Source organism: Temnothorax americanus, unplaced genomic scaffold, assembly GCF_048541705.1.
Source record: "Temnothorax americanus isolate GAGA-0224 unplaced genomic scaffold, ASM4854170v1 Scaffold1, whole genome shotgun sequence".
In the NCBI taxonomy this organism is placed as follows: Eukaryota; Metazoa; Arthropoda; class Insecta; order Hymenoptera; family Formicidae; genus Temnothorax; species Temnothorax americanus.
The window spans coordinates 6,571,038-6,589,156 of NW_027509230.1; the positions used below are offsets into that span (position 1 = coordinate 6,571,038).

The following is an 18,119-nucleotide window of genomic DNA, read 5'->3' on the forward strand; positions in this document are numbered from 1 at the left end:
TCTTTTTAACATATAACATTATTTTAACAAGAAACAACTTTACGTGAAATAGTAATAGAATATCAATAAAAATAATAATGAAATTTTTTAATCTTATTTTTTGTAACGATTTATATTAAAAGACAAATAATTTTTAATTTTTATACATTTGAAACACTCACGAGAATGGAACATTTCTTCGAAGAGATTTTAGGTTGGTCTTTATTTTTTGTCGACTATATTTGGAATCGATTAAAACTGACCTCTTTTTCAGAAGATAAATATTTAACTTGTTGAAGTCTTAATTCTTTTTTCGCCAGGATGGACGAGACGGCAGAACGCAGCACGGTCGCCTGATATAATAAGTAACATGGATGATTTAAGGCAGCTAAACACAGTGGACGATCTCTGGACGAAAAAATAATACTTACACGCCTACTGTATAGATACAAAGATATAAATAACGATCAAAAGTTGCAATACATTTAAAAAAACGAATAATGTTAAACAAAAGGCAACTATCGAGTAAGATCCAATCGATGCAACTTTAAAATCCGGATTGTAAATAACCGGATGTAATATTACGCGAATGTGTAATAATGCATTAAGAAGGAATTTAGAGCATTAGTCGATTCCAGTTGGATGCAACTATAGATAGAGAGAAGAAAATTAATCCTGTTGATGAGTAAGCGAAAAAAACTGACGCAACGGGGAAGACGTCCAGAGAAGGCTAGAGGAAAAAGACGAGAAAAGCGACAGGAAGACCGACCGTCAGGCGGAAACAGGAAGAGGTAACAACGCGCGCTGCAATAGGCTAGTTATGGCCGAAACTGCGTATTGACGCCAGCCCGTTCTCCGACATTAATAAAAGAAATAATAATATAATAATAATAAATTAAATTAATATTATTAATTGCTAAATATTTAAGCGGTTAAGTCTAGAATATATATAAATAGTATATATATATAAAGATATAAATATATATATACACACACACATATATATATATATATATATATATATAAATATATAAATAATTGATAATTATTATAGACGATAACGTATGACCTCTAGTATTTAAGGCAGTTAAAGAGACGGAAGAGATACCAACTCTCACGAATATTATAATTATTAATTATTACATGATTATACTGGCGATTGCAATTATTAACGAGCGCCATGCACCGCGCGTGCCCGCGTATATTATATAATGATAGGCACATACGCGCGTTCACACCTGGGAAAGACTTTGTTTCTGGGCTTTCAAGTTTTAATCGTACGCGCGGAAAAGGTTAATGGGTTTAATGGCGGCCGAGAGAGGAACGATGACGCGGAGAAGAGAGAAAAAGGGAAGAGGGATAAAGGCTGATGAAAAAGTAGAGCGGATAAATCAAGCGATCCTTTTTGCTGCCCTTTCTCTACGTCTGCACATGCAGATTCAAACTCCTTATTCTCTCCCAACGTGCCTTTTCGCTGGCTAAATGGCGGAACGGCGCTTCTCTCCTCTCCTGTCCTGTCGCAGTCCTGCTTTCCCGGGTGCGCAACGAAATAATGCAGAAAGATGTAGCGGCGGGCGAGCGAGGGAGTTACATAGGCGTGTTACATACTTAATGTTACGCTGTTAGCATTATTTGTGGGAAGAGGGAAGACACGCAAAAGAGCTGCCGTCGAATTTCGGGCCGATACACGATGAGGCAAATTCGAAGCGATGAGATGCGCAACATCGGAAGATTTTTAGAAAAATTAACACAGTAATAAATCATTAGAATTACAGAATAGCGGAAGTTCTTTAACTGCACTTCGCCGACAAATCCGCCATTTATGTCCTAATAAATAAACATGTCTTAAGGCATTAGTCTATAAAATGATTACAAACACTGTGGATTTATAAATTTTAAAAGAATACTATGTTTCACGGTAATTGAAATAGTTTTCGCGAAAAGTTATAACATCTTTATTATATTAGATATATTTAAATTATACATCATGATAAAAAAAATCACTCAACGCGATGGCAGTGTTCTTGCTTTTGTAACAAAAGGAAAATCAGGGTGTAAATGGCGATTTATGCTACTCTGTAATTCTGATTGAAACCGAACGCTCGTTTCAAAGTTTCACTTGAAGCTTCCGGAGGCGCCGGACAATGACTGTTATATGACTCAATCGGCCGCTGTATAGCTTTAAAACCGATTACATGCAGTAACCCTTGTTATATACATATATGTATATGTATACGTGTATATACATATATATGTACTGTACATATATATGTATATACATATGTATACACATATGTATATACATATGTATATACATATATATGTACTGTACATATATATGTATATACACGTATACATATATACACGTATATTGCGCGTATCGTACGCAAATTACCGTATGATTAATTGAAAATAATGCCGTATATGCATGACCCTATAGACGAGCCAATGCGATCAAAGAAAAAGAAGTACGAGAGTTTTTTTCAGCGGCAAACTACCGCGATACATTTCACACAAAGACACACGCACACGCGTACACACGAAGGCTACGACACACCCTCCACATCTCCGGCGTCTAATCGTCTAAGGCTGAATTACACCGATAGTCTGGCTTAACTTAGCTCTGGTTAGCGTGTGAGTCTAGCGATTCATGGTTCTTCACTAGATTATAATCCCACTTACAACACACAAACAAGCAAGGAAAAATTTAGTTAACCAGCGTCAGTGATAAACGTGCAGGTGCAAACTTAAGATTCATACAGCGGGAGATCAAACGATCGGAAAAAGATCAAGCTGAAAGAGGAAGGTAGTATATAAAATATATATATATATATACATAGAAATTGTCGCGTAATCTTTGTCCGCGATATACGAAGCATCGGTCGACGATACGCTTCAACAAATGTTAACTTAACGGGAGGACGAGGAGATGTCGAATGAGAAAGGGGAAAAAAGAGAGACAAAAACCTAAAGTTATACGAGAGAAAGACCGAGCGTGAAAGGAATAGGGAGAAAGACGATAAGAGCGTGCGTGAGAGTGCGAAAGAGTTACCCTTTAAGATTAAAATGCGTGGCTGCTAATAGCTGTTGCGATTAGATCTAGGGACTAAAATGGGCTAGCGATGAAAGACATAAACGTGAGAGTGAATATTATATTATAATCTATATATCGCAAATACGGCTGGACATCGGATGTTGCGTCCCATCGCGCTTCCAATAATATTTCGGATTTAGGAGAGGCCCAAGGTCCACTCGACATAAAAGAGAAGTAGGCCCCTTTGGAGATCCAAGGCTCAATTGGACTACGTTATACAATGCAGAAAACAAATGTCAACGCATTCTAAAATCGCTTTCCCGTGTTCAGCCTCACTTGTGCTCCTCTTTCTTTCGGATAATGTCATTTAACTTTACATTGTATAACGCGATCCAATTGACGAATCAGCGAAGATTGGATAGATTCCAATGGACTATTGGTGATTAGAGTTTAAGTTAACTTTGTCGTGACCTTATGATATTGCGCGGAAAGACGAGAGGAATTTCAATTAGCGTGAGAATAGAAATTATTATCTCGGACGATATTCAGAGTGATTGATTTAATGTTATTTCTTTAAATAACCGGACGAGACGGTTTAATTCAGTGAATGACCATCATTACCGAGTTAATTATCAACATCGGTAAGCTAAGTTGTGTATCAAGGTCCTCACTCAACTAACTCTGAATTATTAATTTAATATCACTGTCTAGATTTTTTAAAATCTTAGCCGTATAATATAAACAAATTTCATGTTAATCTTGATTAATGATAATTATTGTTGATACAATTTCAAGCAAAGTGACGTTGAAAGACGACATAGTGACGTCTATTTTGATCTATTTATAGACATCACTTTATCGTCTGACTGCTATCTGGGACTACTTGAATTTTTATTATGCGTGCAGTTTTGTAATGTATTGTAGCGAACAAAATGTAACTGAATTTTAAAAACGAACTAGATAACAAACAGAATTGAAAATATATTGGAATCTTTTGATTTTTAGAATAAAAATTGCACGCATAAAAGAAAGTCTCGAGCCGGTTTTTTAGTACAATGGCAGTACGTTTAAAATACACAATGCAGGAATATGAGAAATTCAATCGCATTGGCAGAGGATTTACGAGAGGTTCCTCCCTTCTTTCTGTCGACAAGGGCCGCATCGCTCTTAATAAATTATGCGCGTAATTTATATGACTGGGACATTCGCGTTTCGTTGATATCGCAGAATAAATGGTTCCTTATTACATATTATCATTACTATAATTGAATTCACAAGAAAGAACGTCGATGAATTATAATTATATAATTCGACGAATATACACGCGATTATTATATGCGTGCTGTTATATTATTATTGCATTAAACAACAGGGTAAACAAAAAAAAACGAGAGAGAAAAAGAGAAATAATTTTAAATTGGATATGTGCGTCACGTGGAACGACAGTCATTTTATTTCTTTCGGTGAACGCGTGCACGCAACGGAGAAAAGCGAGGAATATAATAATGCGTGCAAAACGAGTCAATTCTTAAAGAACGTTAGCAATACTTTTTCATGACCACAAAGAGACGTACAGCGACAAGATGGTGATTAAAGTATACCTATCGACGAGAAGTCACAATATTCTTAAGTTCCTAAATTATGCGCGCGACATAAAACTCGGTTTGTTTGAAGGCACAAAAAGAAACAGTGCGTTGAGACTGGGAAAAGAGAGACGAAGTGGGCAAACTGCGATCGCGTGTGTCATCAACGTTTTGTACATCGCCCATCTTCTTGTGAGTAAAACAGAATGATAGCTGTCCCGTTGTAGCCCAGAGAATGATGAAACGTGAAAGGGAAACGTGATGTTTTCAAACAAATGTTCAAAATGCGTATTGCATAAGAAGATATAAAAAGCGATTGACCTTATTTGGACAATCGCCTTTTTTAATGAAAAATATAAGTGAAATTTTCATTGTGTTGAAATAATTATTATTTAATAAAAGCCATTTTTTTATAAGCACGAAAGTTAATGTATATTTAGATTTTCAAAGTAATGAGCAAAATATTAAAGTAGATCCAAAATGTGTAATTTTCTTACAAGAATAGAAGATTCAGATCTTGATTGCCAGAAAAAAATATCCGTGAACGCGTGCACTATTACCGTATAAGAAAAAAGCGGTTATTATATTGTAAAATTGTGATAATTTGTCACTGTAATATTATTTTTCCATTGACTGATTTAAAACAGTAGAAACGGAGGAACAACTGAGAGCCAATAAATCCATATTTTAAATTGAATGCAATACATTCGTTACATAATAAATGAAATGTGTTCACAAGCGGAATTTATAAAGTGGAATTTAAACAGTTTTTTAACGGCTATTACGATGATATATTATCTAAGTTAACATATACAAATAAATTGTACTATAGGGAAATTATGTTAAATTTGTTAACAATCAAATATATTTTCTCTATTAATGTATATTTTGGTTTCATGTTCAATTATGATTAGTATTTATTGATCGCTACATATTTTCCCGAGAGCCATATCTATTTAATTGCCGTTAAAAATTATTTACCAATTATTAAACGATTAAATTGTGTATATATGATTAATTATATGTACGTAAATCTTGGACTCATATTTATTTTTTAAGAAATGTTTGCAAACTCTTGCAGTCACAAAGTATTCCCGTTATTTATAGCTTTAGATACATTCGCGTGTTGTCATTCTCTTGTTCTCTACATTTTAATTTGCGATTTCTTTTCACTGCGCTATCGAATGTTAAATATTATAAAATAAGAACCGAACCTGTTTTGTAGTGTGCTTGATGTTTATCATACGCTTTAACATATATTTTATTTTTATTTTATTTTTAAATGAATTGGGGCAAAGAGAGAGAGAGAAAGAGAGAGAGAGAGAGAGAGAGAGATGGATTGCGGAGATACGGCGCAGAGATATTACCTTATGCGAACAATAAAAATATAAGAAAACAGAATCACACGGGTGAGCTTCATAAGGGAGGTGTAAAGATTAATACAAGTACATGTGCACATACACACATACATATAAACAAGGACATAACACCAGCTCAACAAAACGTAGAGCGTAAACGTGAGATTCATCATACGTAGGCTTAAGAAAAGACGCGCGAGATCGCAGTGAAGAAGACACGAATAAAATATATTTAAAAGATAGGGGAGAAGATATAGACAAAAGCAAAATAGAAAAAATGGATCAGTCAAGCATATAAATTTTAACTTTTCGCGATTGGAAAGAGAAAGAAGGCCGAGAGAATTTCGGGCCGCTTGCGGAATGTCTAACCGACGATCAACAATTTAATGTTCAGAACGGGTTCCGGCCTAAAAAGTTCATTATGTTTTATCCAACGTCAGAATTATCAAGTTTGTACTTGACCCACTAAAATCTTCTCGCAAAAAGTTGTAAATTTTGTTATATTATTTTTTTTTTTTAATTTTATAGCGCTTCTTTTCGTGTAAACACTAATATAATTCGCTGATATAATGTAAATCGAGATGAATCGAGATAAAGAAAAATTAATTATTTAATTCGGTGATCTAGTTCAAGAAGTCAATAATATAGCTCGAAATTTTCACAAAATTTAGAGCAATTTAAACTTTCGAATCCTCTCAAGCCGCTTAAAAAAATTCAATTATAAATCCTTTGTAATTTATTATAATTTAAAAAAGAAATCACTTAATATTAAATATTTGAACAAAGTCTGAGTTGATAATTAATTATCATCCTTTACATTGGATATCGTATATCGTATACCGCCATTTGTGAAAAGGCAATCATTTATTAAGAAACAAATAGTAACCTACTCAGATCAATTATATTCTTTCATAATACTACAATTTAAAATCTGTTTTATTAATTTTTTCAAAATAATCTAATTCTCTTAAACATAATGTATTTCCCTATTCATTTCGTCTTTCTTGCTTTACATCGGTTTACATAATCTTCGAATTGCAATTTTCCATATAATATTAATAAGTATACCAAAATATGCAAACACTCACCAATAAAATGATAGCGGCTTCGAGACGATTGGAGTTCTTCCGGCAACTTCTCTCCTGGGGAAGAGAAAGAACTATATAGAAAAAATTATATATGTATGTATTTATATATATGTATGTATACATTTATATATATATAAATGTATACATATTCGAAAAAATCTACGATCAATTATTAATTAAAAAGAAGCGATCGTAAATCGTAATATACAAATAAGATGACGTGAAGAAAAGAGTGAAAGAAAATGAGAGAAACAAAGAAAAAGACAGAAAAGAGAGAGAGAGAGAGAGAGAGAGAGAGAGAGAGAGAGAGAGAGAGAGAAAGAGTGAATAAGTGAGTGAGTGAGTGAATGAGTGAGTATCTGTATATATGTGTGTATATGTGTATTAATGGACGTATGTATACATGTGTATACGTTTGTTTGTGAAAAAGGGAGATAAAAAGGGCGAGGAAAAGAAGAGAAAAATAATGAATAAAGAGTGCAATATAGGAAAAGTGAAAAATATGCATAAAATAAACATATGTAGAAGAGAAAGAACGAGTGACAAATAATAGAGACAGAGGGAGAGAGAGAGAGAAAAAGAGAGAGAGAGAGAGAGAGAGAGAGAGAGAGAGAGAGAGAGAGAGGGAGGGAGGGAGGGAGGGAGAGAGTGATGAAGAAAGAAAGAGAGAGATAGAAAGAGAAATGAGTTTATAAGAAACAAGAACAAGCAAAATACAGTGAGTATAGTCCATGCGTTTATATTTATAAATACAAAATATATTAATTGAGAAATATTACATATATATATATATATATATATATATATATATACGGTATATAAAAATATAAATATATAAATATGATTATAAATATACATATATAAATATATATACATATATATTAAATAATTAAGAAAAACAAAATATATATTATAATTATATATAAACGAGAGATATATATGAAAGGTGAAAAAAGATATGAGGATTATGGAGATGAACAGATATATTGAAACATTGTTTTATGCATTTGTATATATAGTTATTGCTGTTTTAAAGGTAATATACTATTGTACTGAAAATTTTGAATCACCACCGATTGCGGTATAATTGGAGGGCAACGGGGTGGCTAAGAACTCCTTCTTAGAAGGCTTATATGCGCGAGGCGCGGCTAAAGTAGGCTAAATTCTATGAGCCTATTCGCGATCCTCAAGAGCTTTTTTTACAAGACCTATTTAGATGAAAACAATTTAATTATGTGAATATGAGGTAGATGATGTGAAATAATACGATACCGATCGCTTATCGTATTCAGCCGCCCCTCGTGCGACCGTACATGATATACATATACATATATAAATATAAATACACACACACACACAGACATTCATACGTATAAATAATAAGATAATAATTACGATGAGATTGATATATATATATGATGATGAGGATATATATATATATATAGAGAGAGAGAAAGAGAGAGAGAGAGAGAGAGAGAGAGAGAGAAAGAGAGAGAGAAAAAGGGACAAAAGCATGCAGAGCAAGCATATTAATTGATTAATTAAGCAATTTATTACTCCGTAAAATGGTGGCGATAAAACAAGAGCACGTGACCGGGGAGATTGAACGAGAGACGCTAATGTCACAAAATGCATTCATTCGCAAAAACACATATATACATTCACAAATGCGATGTACATAATCGCAATGGTCCAGTTTGCGTCGCGACGTTAATTCTCATTGCGAATTGATAGAAGAGTTATCGTCCGGATACAAAGAAGAGGAAAAAGAAGGATATACATTATCTAAGCATATACACATCAATGATGATATCAGAACACCATCAAGGAATTTAAATAAATTTAATTATGAATTATTGTAAGACATATATATATATAACATAAGGAAATATTCTATAGATAAAATCAAAGCGCTATGAGAGAGAACTTAATGATCAATTATCTACTCCTTCATGGTATTCGGATGTCAGCAAGCAGCAGTGTAATTAGAAAAAAAATGATACTAAATTTTGGCTCTACTGTGGTTCGAACTTCGGCCAAGTTAAGCAGTTACTTTTTCCCCCTCGTTTTCTTTCGCATTGAGAATCACGTTATTTAAGGCTACTAAGTGAAATGAATAATTGAGTAAAGAAACGAATGAATATCGTTCAGGCACACGTTACTTTATATGGAAAAAAGCAATATCGAGTAATAATTTAAACGGCGAAGCGCATTGCAGTAGCAGATTGCATGCGCGAATCCTTTGTGATTAATTGTTGTTATCGCGTATATCGCGGGTGAAGTAAATAAATGAGGATTACAACGCACTACGCGGGCGTGTGTATAACCCATTATGAAGTTTACGCGAAACTTTTCCGCGTTTCTGCCTAATTGTGCGGCAATAATTGCCCACGCACGGACGTCACCGTCGAAGTACGTGAATTCCTACACACTCGTTCAAGCTCAAACCTTCAAAAACTACCAAACGTTCAAACGCGGTAAAGATACACACACTGTTCTTTTCTACGCGAGCGAATATGTTATAATTAATATTTAAAAATTATACACGCTATTTTTTTTTTCACACACAATCATGATTTCACGCCGTCAGCATCTAAAATACCGATCCGGTGTAGATATCTCGTTGGAGATTCTTAAGGCACAGTTTCGCGAAAACAAAAAAATCTTCGGTCACAGGATACATTATATAAATGTACACGCATTTGCTACGATAGATAAACGCATATACATTACGCATATATACCTATGACACATTCGCATGCGCGCGCGTTTATACGGCCAGTACAGGAACACATTGACGCAAACATTGTAGCATCACACGGCGAAACGTCAGAATTCCACTTTTCACGGAGTTGTCGATATCGATCTTTTGATCATTTTTTTTAGCACACTCTGTTCCTCGATTTAAAAAAAATACGTTTCCTAGAATAGCTAGTTTAGTGTGTCTTCGCTGCGCGGAACACAAAATTACGCGTTTAATTTTGGTTTCCTCGAACGCGAGAGCCACCGGCCGAGGCAAATTGCGAGAAAATGCGATCAGATCCTCCGTAGCTCTTCCCGCGAATGTGAATGATTTGAGAGTATCGAACGAAAACTCTCTATACTCCGTCCAACGAGAAATCATGGTTGATCAAACATAAATAACGATAGGGCAAAGAGCCAACGAGGTGTTCGCGTTAAATTATTTTTATTTTTAATAGTGTTGGACAATATATCTAATTAAAAATAAAAATAATTTAACGCGAACACTTTTGTTGCGGCTCTGTGCCCTATCGTTATTTATGTTTGATCAACCATGCATGATCTCTCGTTGGACGACGGAGTATATAGTCGTAGTTAGATAAGCAATTATGAAACGAATAATTTCGGATACAACAGTATTATCGGTTCTCGAGATTATGTGCTTTATTTATTTTCGGACGTATGTACATCTGAACCGAAAACTTGCGTGTCCATTTAAGAATTTTCTACATTCGTAAATAACTCGTCAAAATTCAAGTACGCACATTCCAGTTCTTTGTTGAAAAAAAAATCGCTAAAATATTATATGATAGGCCGGGTAAATTAACAATTTAAGTAGATCGAGTGCAATTTTTAATTCTATTTTTATCAGAAAATTGATAGTAACCTTTAAGGAATAAAATTAACGGATTGATGTACATTTAAATTTACTTCTGACAGTGAAACGGACAGTTTTACTATATCAAAACTTGTTCTGGAAGAGCGACGAACAGGACGAAAAACCCCAAGTTTTATCGTTAAGATTCATTCTCAGAAAGTAAAATTCTAAGAAAAATAACCCACTTTAAAGAGCGAAATCGCTTTCCATCTACAGGACACATGCAAAATGAAGCCACCCCGATATTTTCTATCGGCAGCTAGATAATCCCGAAAGCAAATGAAAGAGGGTGCACGGTTGAATCGGTTGAGCCTCGAGTAGACAGATTCTTAAGTCAAGTAAACGACTGTTTGGCGATCGCGTGTATCTAGTCTTAAGCCTAAATCACGGAGCTAAATAAGATGATCCTATTGGGATTTAATATCCCATACAGGAAATTGGACTCTTGTTTATCTCTTTTCTGTTGAATTCTGTTACGATTAGTATGTTATCATATACGTTATTCCTGTCAATACACTAATGACATTGCGTTGGCCACTTACAAACTTCATCATATCACGACGCTCCTTTTCGTTACAACTCAATAGCGCTTGAATATGTAAACTCATTCACTGCCGACTATAGTGCACTGTTGTCTTCGCTCTCGCGAGATCTGAATGGCCAGACAAGCGAAGAGCTGCTCGTACAAATAAAAAGCGGCAGTGAATGCGTTAAGCTTTCCTTATCAGGCTTTCGAGACGTGTCACGTGTCCCGGGGGGACACTCGTCGTCCCTTAAATCAAGTTACTTGCGTTAAATAGAGGCTTGCTAAGCGACGATACGTTCGATAATATTAGCGACACGACGGACGACGATGGTCCAACTGGACACGCACACGAATATGATATATAATATAACCCCATATACAATATGTATATAAGCTATATATATACACTCACAACGCATCATACTATTCTAGATATATAACGATGTAATTACATTTGGCGTATGTTCATATGTGCCGTTACATGTAACCGACAACTGTTAATATTCTTCCTGCGTGCAAAAGTGCGAACTTCAGTAAGGATTTGCTAACCGTCGAACTAATCAACGTCATACCTGGACTCCACCGAAAAATTATCATTACTATATAGTTATCTGTACGTTACATAATTCTTATCAATTTCTATCGATACGGACGCACAACAGTGGCAATCCGCGTAGGAAAGGTTTGGCAGAGCGTGAATCTTTCGAAAATGTTTCTTCCGTTCAATTAGCGCTCATATAGCATTACAGTTATCGAATCGCGAAAAACTGCTGATTCACTTTCTCAAAAGGTTCATTATTTGCTAAACGCGGTTCTATAACTGTAAAATGTTATCAGTCCTTCAGTTATTAGCTCTTTGACCAGCCACAATATACGTCCGTATCTTTGATACAGTTTCCGTTTTATACAGTGTCTATATATATATATATGTATATATATACATATATATATATTTATCGCATAAGGGTATTGAATTATCTGCCGCAAGACTGTAATTTAATTAATGCAATTTAGAACGATCGTCTAATAATTTGAAACGCGCGCTCTCTCAGATCCAAGTTATATTGCATTACATAAGTTAATATAACGCGATTTTAACTAAAGCAATCTTTCGTACTCTTTTTCTAATATCTTGACAGTCGTGCTATGTCAATGTCCGTTTAAACCAAAGAGATGTGAATGTCTTACGATCGCATTTTGTTTTATTTTCCTCGTTCATCGATGATTTGTTACGTTATCACTCAACAATGAAATCTGCAAATTATAGATTTGTATAATAATGCATTCGATTATCAAAGCACAAAGCAAGAAAGCTATTGTTTCACATTTGTTCAAATTCACATATCAAATGGATCTGTGACGTGTAACACGACATTAGCAAATTTATCATTATAGAATAGATATTGGAAAATTTTCTTTTTTTCTGTATAAAATAAGCTTATTATTTACAGAAAATTACATTACGCTTATTGTGCGGTAAAATAACTCGAGTTTTTCATTTTTTTTAAATCAAATTTATGTCGTTTGAAAAATTTGTAGTACCAAACGTATCGCTTGATGTGCAATGACATTAAACCCATTTACTACGTTTTCCAAAAAGCAGAATGATTTCTATAATGGCACTAGCAGCTTGTTCGCATTGCATTATTCTTAAGCATCTGAATGATTTATATAAGCACGTTGTGCGTGTCGTTATTTCCATGACGTCGACCGATGTGAATTAAGACATTTCTTATACATTTTAGAAAGATTACATTTTTCGAGAGATTAAGTTCCGATTGATTTCAGCAGGGACAAACTATGATAATTCGACAAATATTTATATTGTATATGTTAGGCTTGATGACGTGTTATTATCGACATCGGTAATGCGGCGAACGAGGAAAAGCAAACTTTTGAGCATACTTTCTGTGATTCACAGCGAAAGGATCGCGATAAGCGGAGTAAAGAGGAGCAACGGGGAACCGTGAAAAAGCTCGACGAAACGGCATAGCTTGCAATGAGGAAACTTGCAATATAACAAGCAATAACTAAACCCCTCTTAATTCCATGTATATTAAACGATTATGTGGATGCTTAAACGAGGATTTATTGAATTATAAACGAGCAAGCCAAGGGATAAGGTGAAATACCAATTTTACATATTCTTACTAATCGTAAACGATTACAGTACATATAGCGACATACTAAATTATACAATTATGTATCGACTTAAAAGAAAAAGAACAAAAAATGGTATATATACATAACGATAGGCCGCCCGCGTGCGAGCGGGCGTGCAGACGCTAATCTAATCTACGTAAGTACGTAAAAGTTTCAATTTTACACTACCGATAATAAATGACATAACGATAAGACTATATAAGATATATTGATGATTTATAATAATAATAACGTTGTACAGAATATTTATGAAAGGCCCGCTACTGGGGGGGGGGGGGAGAGCCGAGCGTCCCCCTTTCCGCGATCGCGCGACTGTTGCGTTGAGAAATTCGACAAACCCGTTCACAATTGCTCGAGTAAGATTCCGAGGTGTAAGTTAATCGAGGGGAATTATCGACTCTCCGTCCAGCAGCGGCCAGACTATAATGGATGTTTTGTAAAATAAAAAACAAAACAAAACAAAACGACCGCAGAGCGCCGAGGCTGCGTTCGAGGAAGCGAATCGATCGATTGACCCGGTCGATGGAAGGAACTTCGGGTCCGTCGGCGACGCTTTTCCCAGACGGAGACACGAGGGAGACGCGAAATCGATCGATTGCGCTTACGCACTCGAGCGATTACGAGAGAACACAGCTCGGTCTCCGGTACCGGAACTACCGGGTTCATAATTCAGATGGGGAAGAGCGAGATTAGGAACAAAAGATAGAAAGTGAGAAATTATCCGCCACGAGGCGCGAGCGAGGGCCGATAATCTAATTAATTGTGTATGTATACAAACAAAAATAAATATAATATTGCGATTATAAATATTAAACTAATAAAGAATAACAATATATATTATACCCCTCTGTACATATAAATATATATTATATAATACGATGATTATTGCGTATATATATGATTTATTATAAATATATATATATACATAAATATATAAATATATATAACTCACGTGAAATTCTCTCACATTATTATGTTTATTATTGTTTACTTATGATTATTGAAAATTATTATTATTGCGACAATGACGAGGATAATGACGAGCAGGAAGATGATGATGATGATGATGATGATGAGGATGATGATGATGATGACGATTATGATTATTATTATTATTACGATAATATTATTAATATTTAAGAAAAGGTTCACAACGTGCCGTGTGTATGTGGGAATAAAATATATAATATAATGGACATTGTTCAATTCAATCTAACGTGTCTTTGTGGTTCGATCATTACTCCCTACCTCTCGACCAGCCGATTACAAGTCGCGTTAATTATGCACTCTTCCTTAATTTACTCAATATACAAAATTACAGCTTTAATTATCACAAGAATTAATACGTGAAAGAATTGCGTAAGTGCAAAGAATTACGAATTAAACAATGTATAATTATCTAAAAAGTTTTTGGAATTTTTGTAAGTTTTTGTAAATTAATGTAATTACTTGAAAGTTTAAGTAGGCAAAGATTTATTTAGGCACACATACTTACATGTTCGAGATGCTAACGAACGATGTAAGGGCTGCTGTGGATGCGTGCATGGAGCTTTGAACGTGCCGTATTATCCTAAAAGGAAATAATTATCCAAAAGTAATTATCATGACACAAATGTGTCTTGATTATATGTATAATCGTCATTAGACAGAAACTGCTATAGATCCGCGCGCATCAAACTGCATCAATTCTGCCTCGAACTTTTCTTACCTCTCGTTCAAAAGAACGTCTGTGACGTCATCTCCAAAAGTACGTTGCCGATGCAGCTGCCTGGCGGATCGCGAATTCGCGGCCGTTTCTACCGGCAGCCACGCTTTTTGCCGTAAGTCATCATAAGCTCTCGTATCACGATTCGCGAATTTACGTTTTCATGCACTTTACGAGTGAGATATCCACGAAACGCGGAATTTTACCGCGATTTTAGAGAGCGATTCGACAGTCGAATGACACCGCCGCGTCCGCCACCGACGCCGCCGTACCGCGCGAGTGCCGCGAATGCGAATGCGCGATTGCGCGCGCAGCGCGCGAAGTGACGTCACGACGTGTGACGTAGCGATGCTCGTTTCGAGAATCGCAAACGTCGCGAGTGTCGAGTATCGAACCGATCGAACGACGAACGACCACGGACCAAGATGGCCGCCGCCCGGCGCACGGCGAGGGTTGACGGTCGACGCGACGCTACGCTTCTGGCTGATCGTCAAACGCGACGTGACGTGACACCGCGGGTGAATCGCGAAAATTCGACTCGCGGCTCGCGTTTCGTGATATCGCGGCCACGATGGGAATCTTCTTCGCGAAGAAAAAGCAACCGAGCCGCGTCACCGAGCAGGATAAAGCGATCCTGGTAAGTCGTCTTAACCCTTTCACCATAACGCTACTCCTGAAACTGTCAAATCATTCTCTTATCGTTGGTCGCACTTAACTCAGTTCACGAATTATTAGTTATTTCATTTGCGATAAATTGCGAACAGAAAATTATGTTGGATATGTAGTGTAACGGACAGGAGTACGTAGTGCGTATTATAACCTCCAAAAACGCATCTTTTATGTGCAGCAAGTGAAACAGACGAGAGATAAAATTAAACAGTACCAGAGGAAGATCGAGCAAAGCTTGGAGAAGGAACGATTACTTGCGAAAGAACTTTTGAAAAATGGAAAGAAAGAGTAAGTATATTTAATCGTCAGAAGAAAGCATTAGCTTATTGTGTACATTATATTTATTTGTATTATAAACTATAATAGTTTTTGAGAGTAGCTTTCTCTCTCTCGAGAAAGAGAGTGATTCTCGCACATGGACATACTCCTGAGAGTACTTAAAGGTGCTCTTCATTTGCGAGAATCAATCTCAAGAGCTACTTTTGAGAGTTTTTACTCACAGGTGGACACGCATCATAATAGTTTTTGAGAGTAGCTCTCGAGAGTGATTCTCGCAAATAAACATAATTCTGAGAGTACTTAAAAGAGTATGTCCATTTGCGAGAATCACTTTCGAAAGTTACTTTCGATTTTACTCGCAGGTGGACACGCACCATTATATTGTACATTATGTACAAGAATTATGTGTTAAATTGTTCAGCAATTATTAGAAATTTAAAAAGAGATTTGTATTTGAATAATTTCTTTTGTAATTTTTTTTTCAAAAATTTTTTAAAGATTTTTACTTACTTTTATAATATTGCGTAATATTGTTGCTTTAAAATTGTTATATAATTTCTAATTTTTACAGTCGTGCGTTGCTTTTGTTACGCAAGAAGAAATATCAAGAACAAGTTCTGTCACGTGCAGACGGCCAGCTAGAAAATCTTGAGCGTATGGCCCACGATTTGGAATTTGCTCAAGTTGAGATGAAAGTTGTTGATGGCCTAAAAGTTGGCAATACTGCACTGAAGCAATTACACGCTTTATTGTCTATCGATGAAATCGAAAAAGTTATGGACGACACGAGAGAGGGTATTGAGAAGCAAAGAGAAATAGATGAAATATTGACGTCAACACTTGCTACAGAAGAAGAATTTGACGAAAGCGAGATTGAGGCAGAATTGGATGCATTGGTGGAAGCAGATATCAACGAGAAAGCTCCCGAAATACCAAAAGACGTTTTATTACCAGATGTGCCAAAGGATATACCAGTGGAGGAGGAGGAGGAGAAGAAACGTACGAAAGAAAAGATTCAAAAGCCGATTGCAGTAACGGCATGAAATCTTCAAGGTATTGATGGACTTTTGTTAAATAAAGACTTTTTGTGCAATAAGCTATGTATATATGTACAGTAAATAACATGTCTATAATAAGTATAATTTATAAAATTTGTTTAAAAATCAAAATTTTAGCCCAAAGTGTAATTACTTTTAACACATCATACTGTATATTATATAATAAAATCCATTATGCAATACTTATATGTTATCTGAATATAAAAATTCAGTGTTGAAAAACATATAGAGCAAATAAACACAATTTTTCTATATATTAAAGTTAATATGTAATCAAGTATATAATGGATATATTTCTCCGCGGATAGATATTACACAAGTTTTTCTGTTCCAACAATTTGTTTATTTAAATATAATCTGTGAAACTTTACAATATAAATGGTTACTGATTTGATTTAACAGTAATTATAAGATATAATTAATAACCATATAGAAACAGTAAAGTATACTTGAATATTATATTAATTCAAATGACAATACATTGATGAGAACTCTTTTTTTCCGTTCCTGGTTATAATTATTATTTTATCTTGTTGATCACACGTCAGTGTTTTATGTTCCTGTTTTCTACTCGACAATTTATATAGACATTTTAAAATATTTAATTAAATAGTGATAATTAAAGTATAAAAAACTCTTTCTTTCTTTTTATTTTATTTTTTATTTTATTTTAATATTTTTATCCGTAAACTTTTGAAACAAATTATTGTGTATTTTTTGTTATAAAAACAGTAACGTGGATTCAAACAAGACAAGTTTAGAAATTGATATATAACCGCATATATATAGATTACAAGAGTAATCTATATTTAGATAATCTGTTAATTACCGTTGTACATTAGCATAATACTTAACATTATGATGATCTCAACGTTACATGATGGCGCAAGCTCCTGCACCCTGACCTTATATATTATTGGCAATTTGCATAATTAGATCAACGATTCTTTTTAACTAGAAATAAGAGCCGTGTAGCATGTGCTAACGAGTGTGACCAATTAAAAAATTTATTTTGTTATCTAATATATATGATATTACAATATCTTCACGAACCATAA

At 34.9% G+C, this 18,119-nt stretch overlaps 2 protein-coding genes and 1 long non-coding RNA gene across 15 annotated transcripts in view; 2 read left to right on the forward strand and 1 right to left on the reverse strand.

Moving 5' to 3' along the window:
• Rbp6 (RNA-binding protein 6) overlaps positions 1 to 14,566 on the forward strand; it is a 634,317-nt gene extending 619,751 nt beyond the window's left edge. For all 11 annotated transcript variants that reach the window (XM_077406163.1, XM_077406176.1, XM_077406184.1 and 8 more), the window contains one exon: positions 300 to 14,566. The gene's annotated coding sequence lies outside the window, so the exon portion shown is untranslated. The remainder of the gene's footprint in view (positions 1 to 299) is intronic.
• The window catches only part of LOC143897511 (uncharacterized), a 218,694-nt gene extending 203,376 nt beyond the window's left edge, over positions 1 to 15,318 (reverse strand). For 2 of the 3 annotated variants that reach the window (XR_013256941.1, XR_013256942.1), the window contains exons 1-3: positions 15,059 to 15,073; positions 14,846 to 14,920; positions 7,043 to 7,096 (exon numbers count right to left, since the gene is read on the reverse strand). This is a non-coding gene — a long non-coding RNA (uncharacterized LOC143897511). Of the gene's footprint in view, positions 1 to 7,042; positions 7,097 to 14,845; positions 14,921 to 15,058 lie in introns of all 3 variants that reach the window. The other variant, XR_013256940.1, reaches the window with a different exon arrangement.
• A 149-nt stretch (positions 15,319 to 15,467) lies between these two features.
• Positions 15,468 to 17,243, forward strand: Vps20 (vacuolar protein sorting 20). The gene is made up of 3 exons (XM_077403066.1): positions 15,468 to 15,692; positions 15,903 to 16,012; positions 16,575 to 17,243. The coding sequence occupies exons 1-3, from the start codon at positions 15,627 to 15,629 to the stop codon at positions 17,044 to 17,046; spliced, it is 648 nt and encodes a 215-aa protein (XP_077259192.1). The 5' UTR covers positions 15,468 to 15,626; the 3' UTR covers positions 17,047 to 17,243.
• The last annotated feature ends 876 nt before the right edge of the window (positions 17,244 to 18,119 follow it).

Coding starts and splice junctions, on each gene's coding strand:
- Vps20 (XM_077403066.1), top strand. CDS start 15,627: ATGGGAATCTTCTTCGCGAAGAAAAAGCAACCGAGCCGCGTCACCGAG. Junction 15,693..15,902: donor AGCAGGATAAAGCGATCCTG/GTAAGTCGTCTT, acceptor TTTTATGTGCAG/CAAGTGAAACAGACGAGAGA. Junction 16,013..16,574: donor TTGAAAAATGGAAAGAAAGA/GTAAGTATATTT, acceptor TAATTTTTACAG/TCGTGCGTTGCTTTTGTTAC.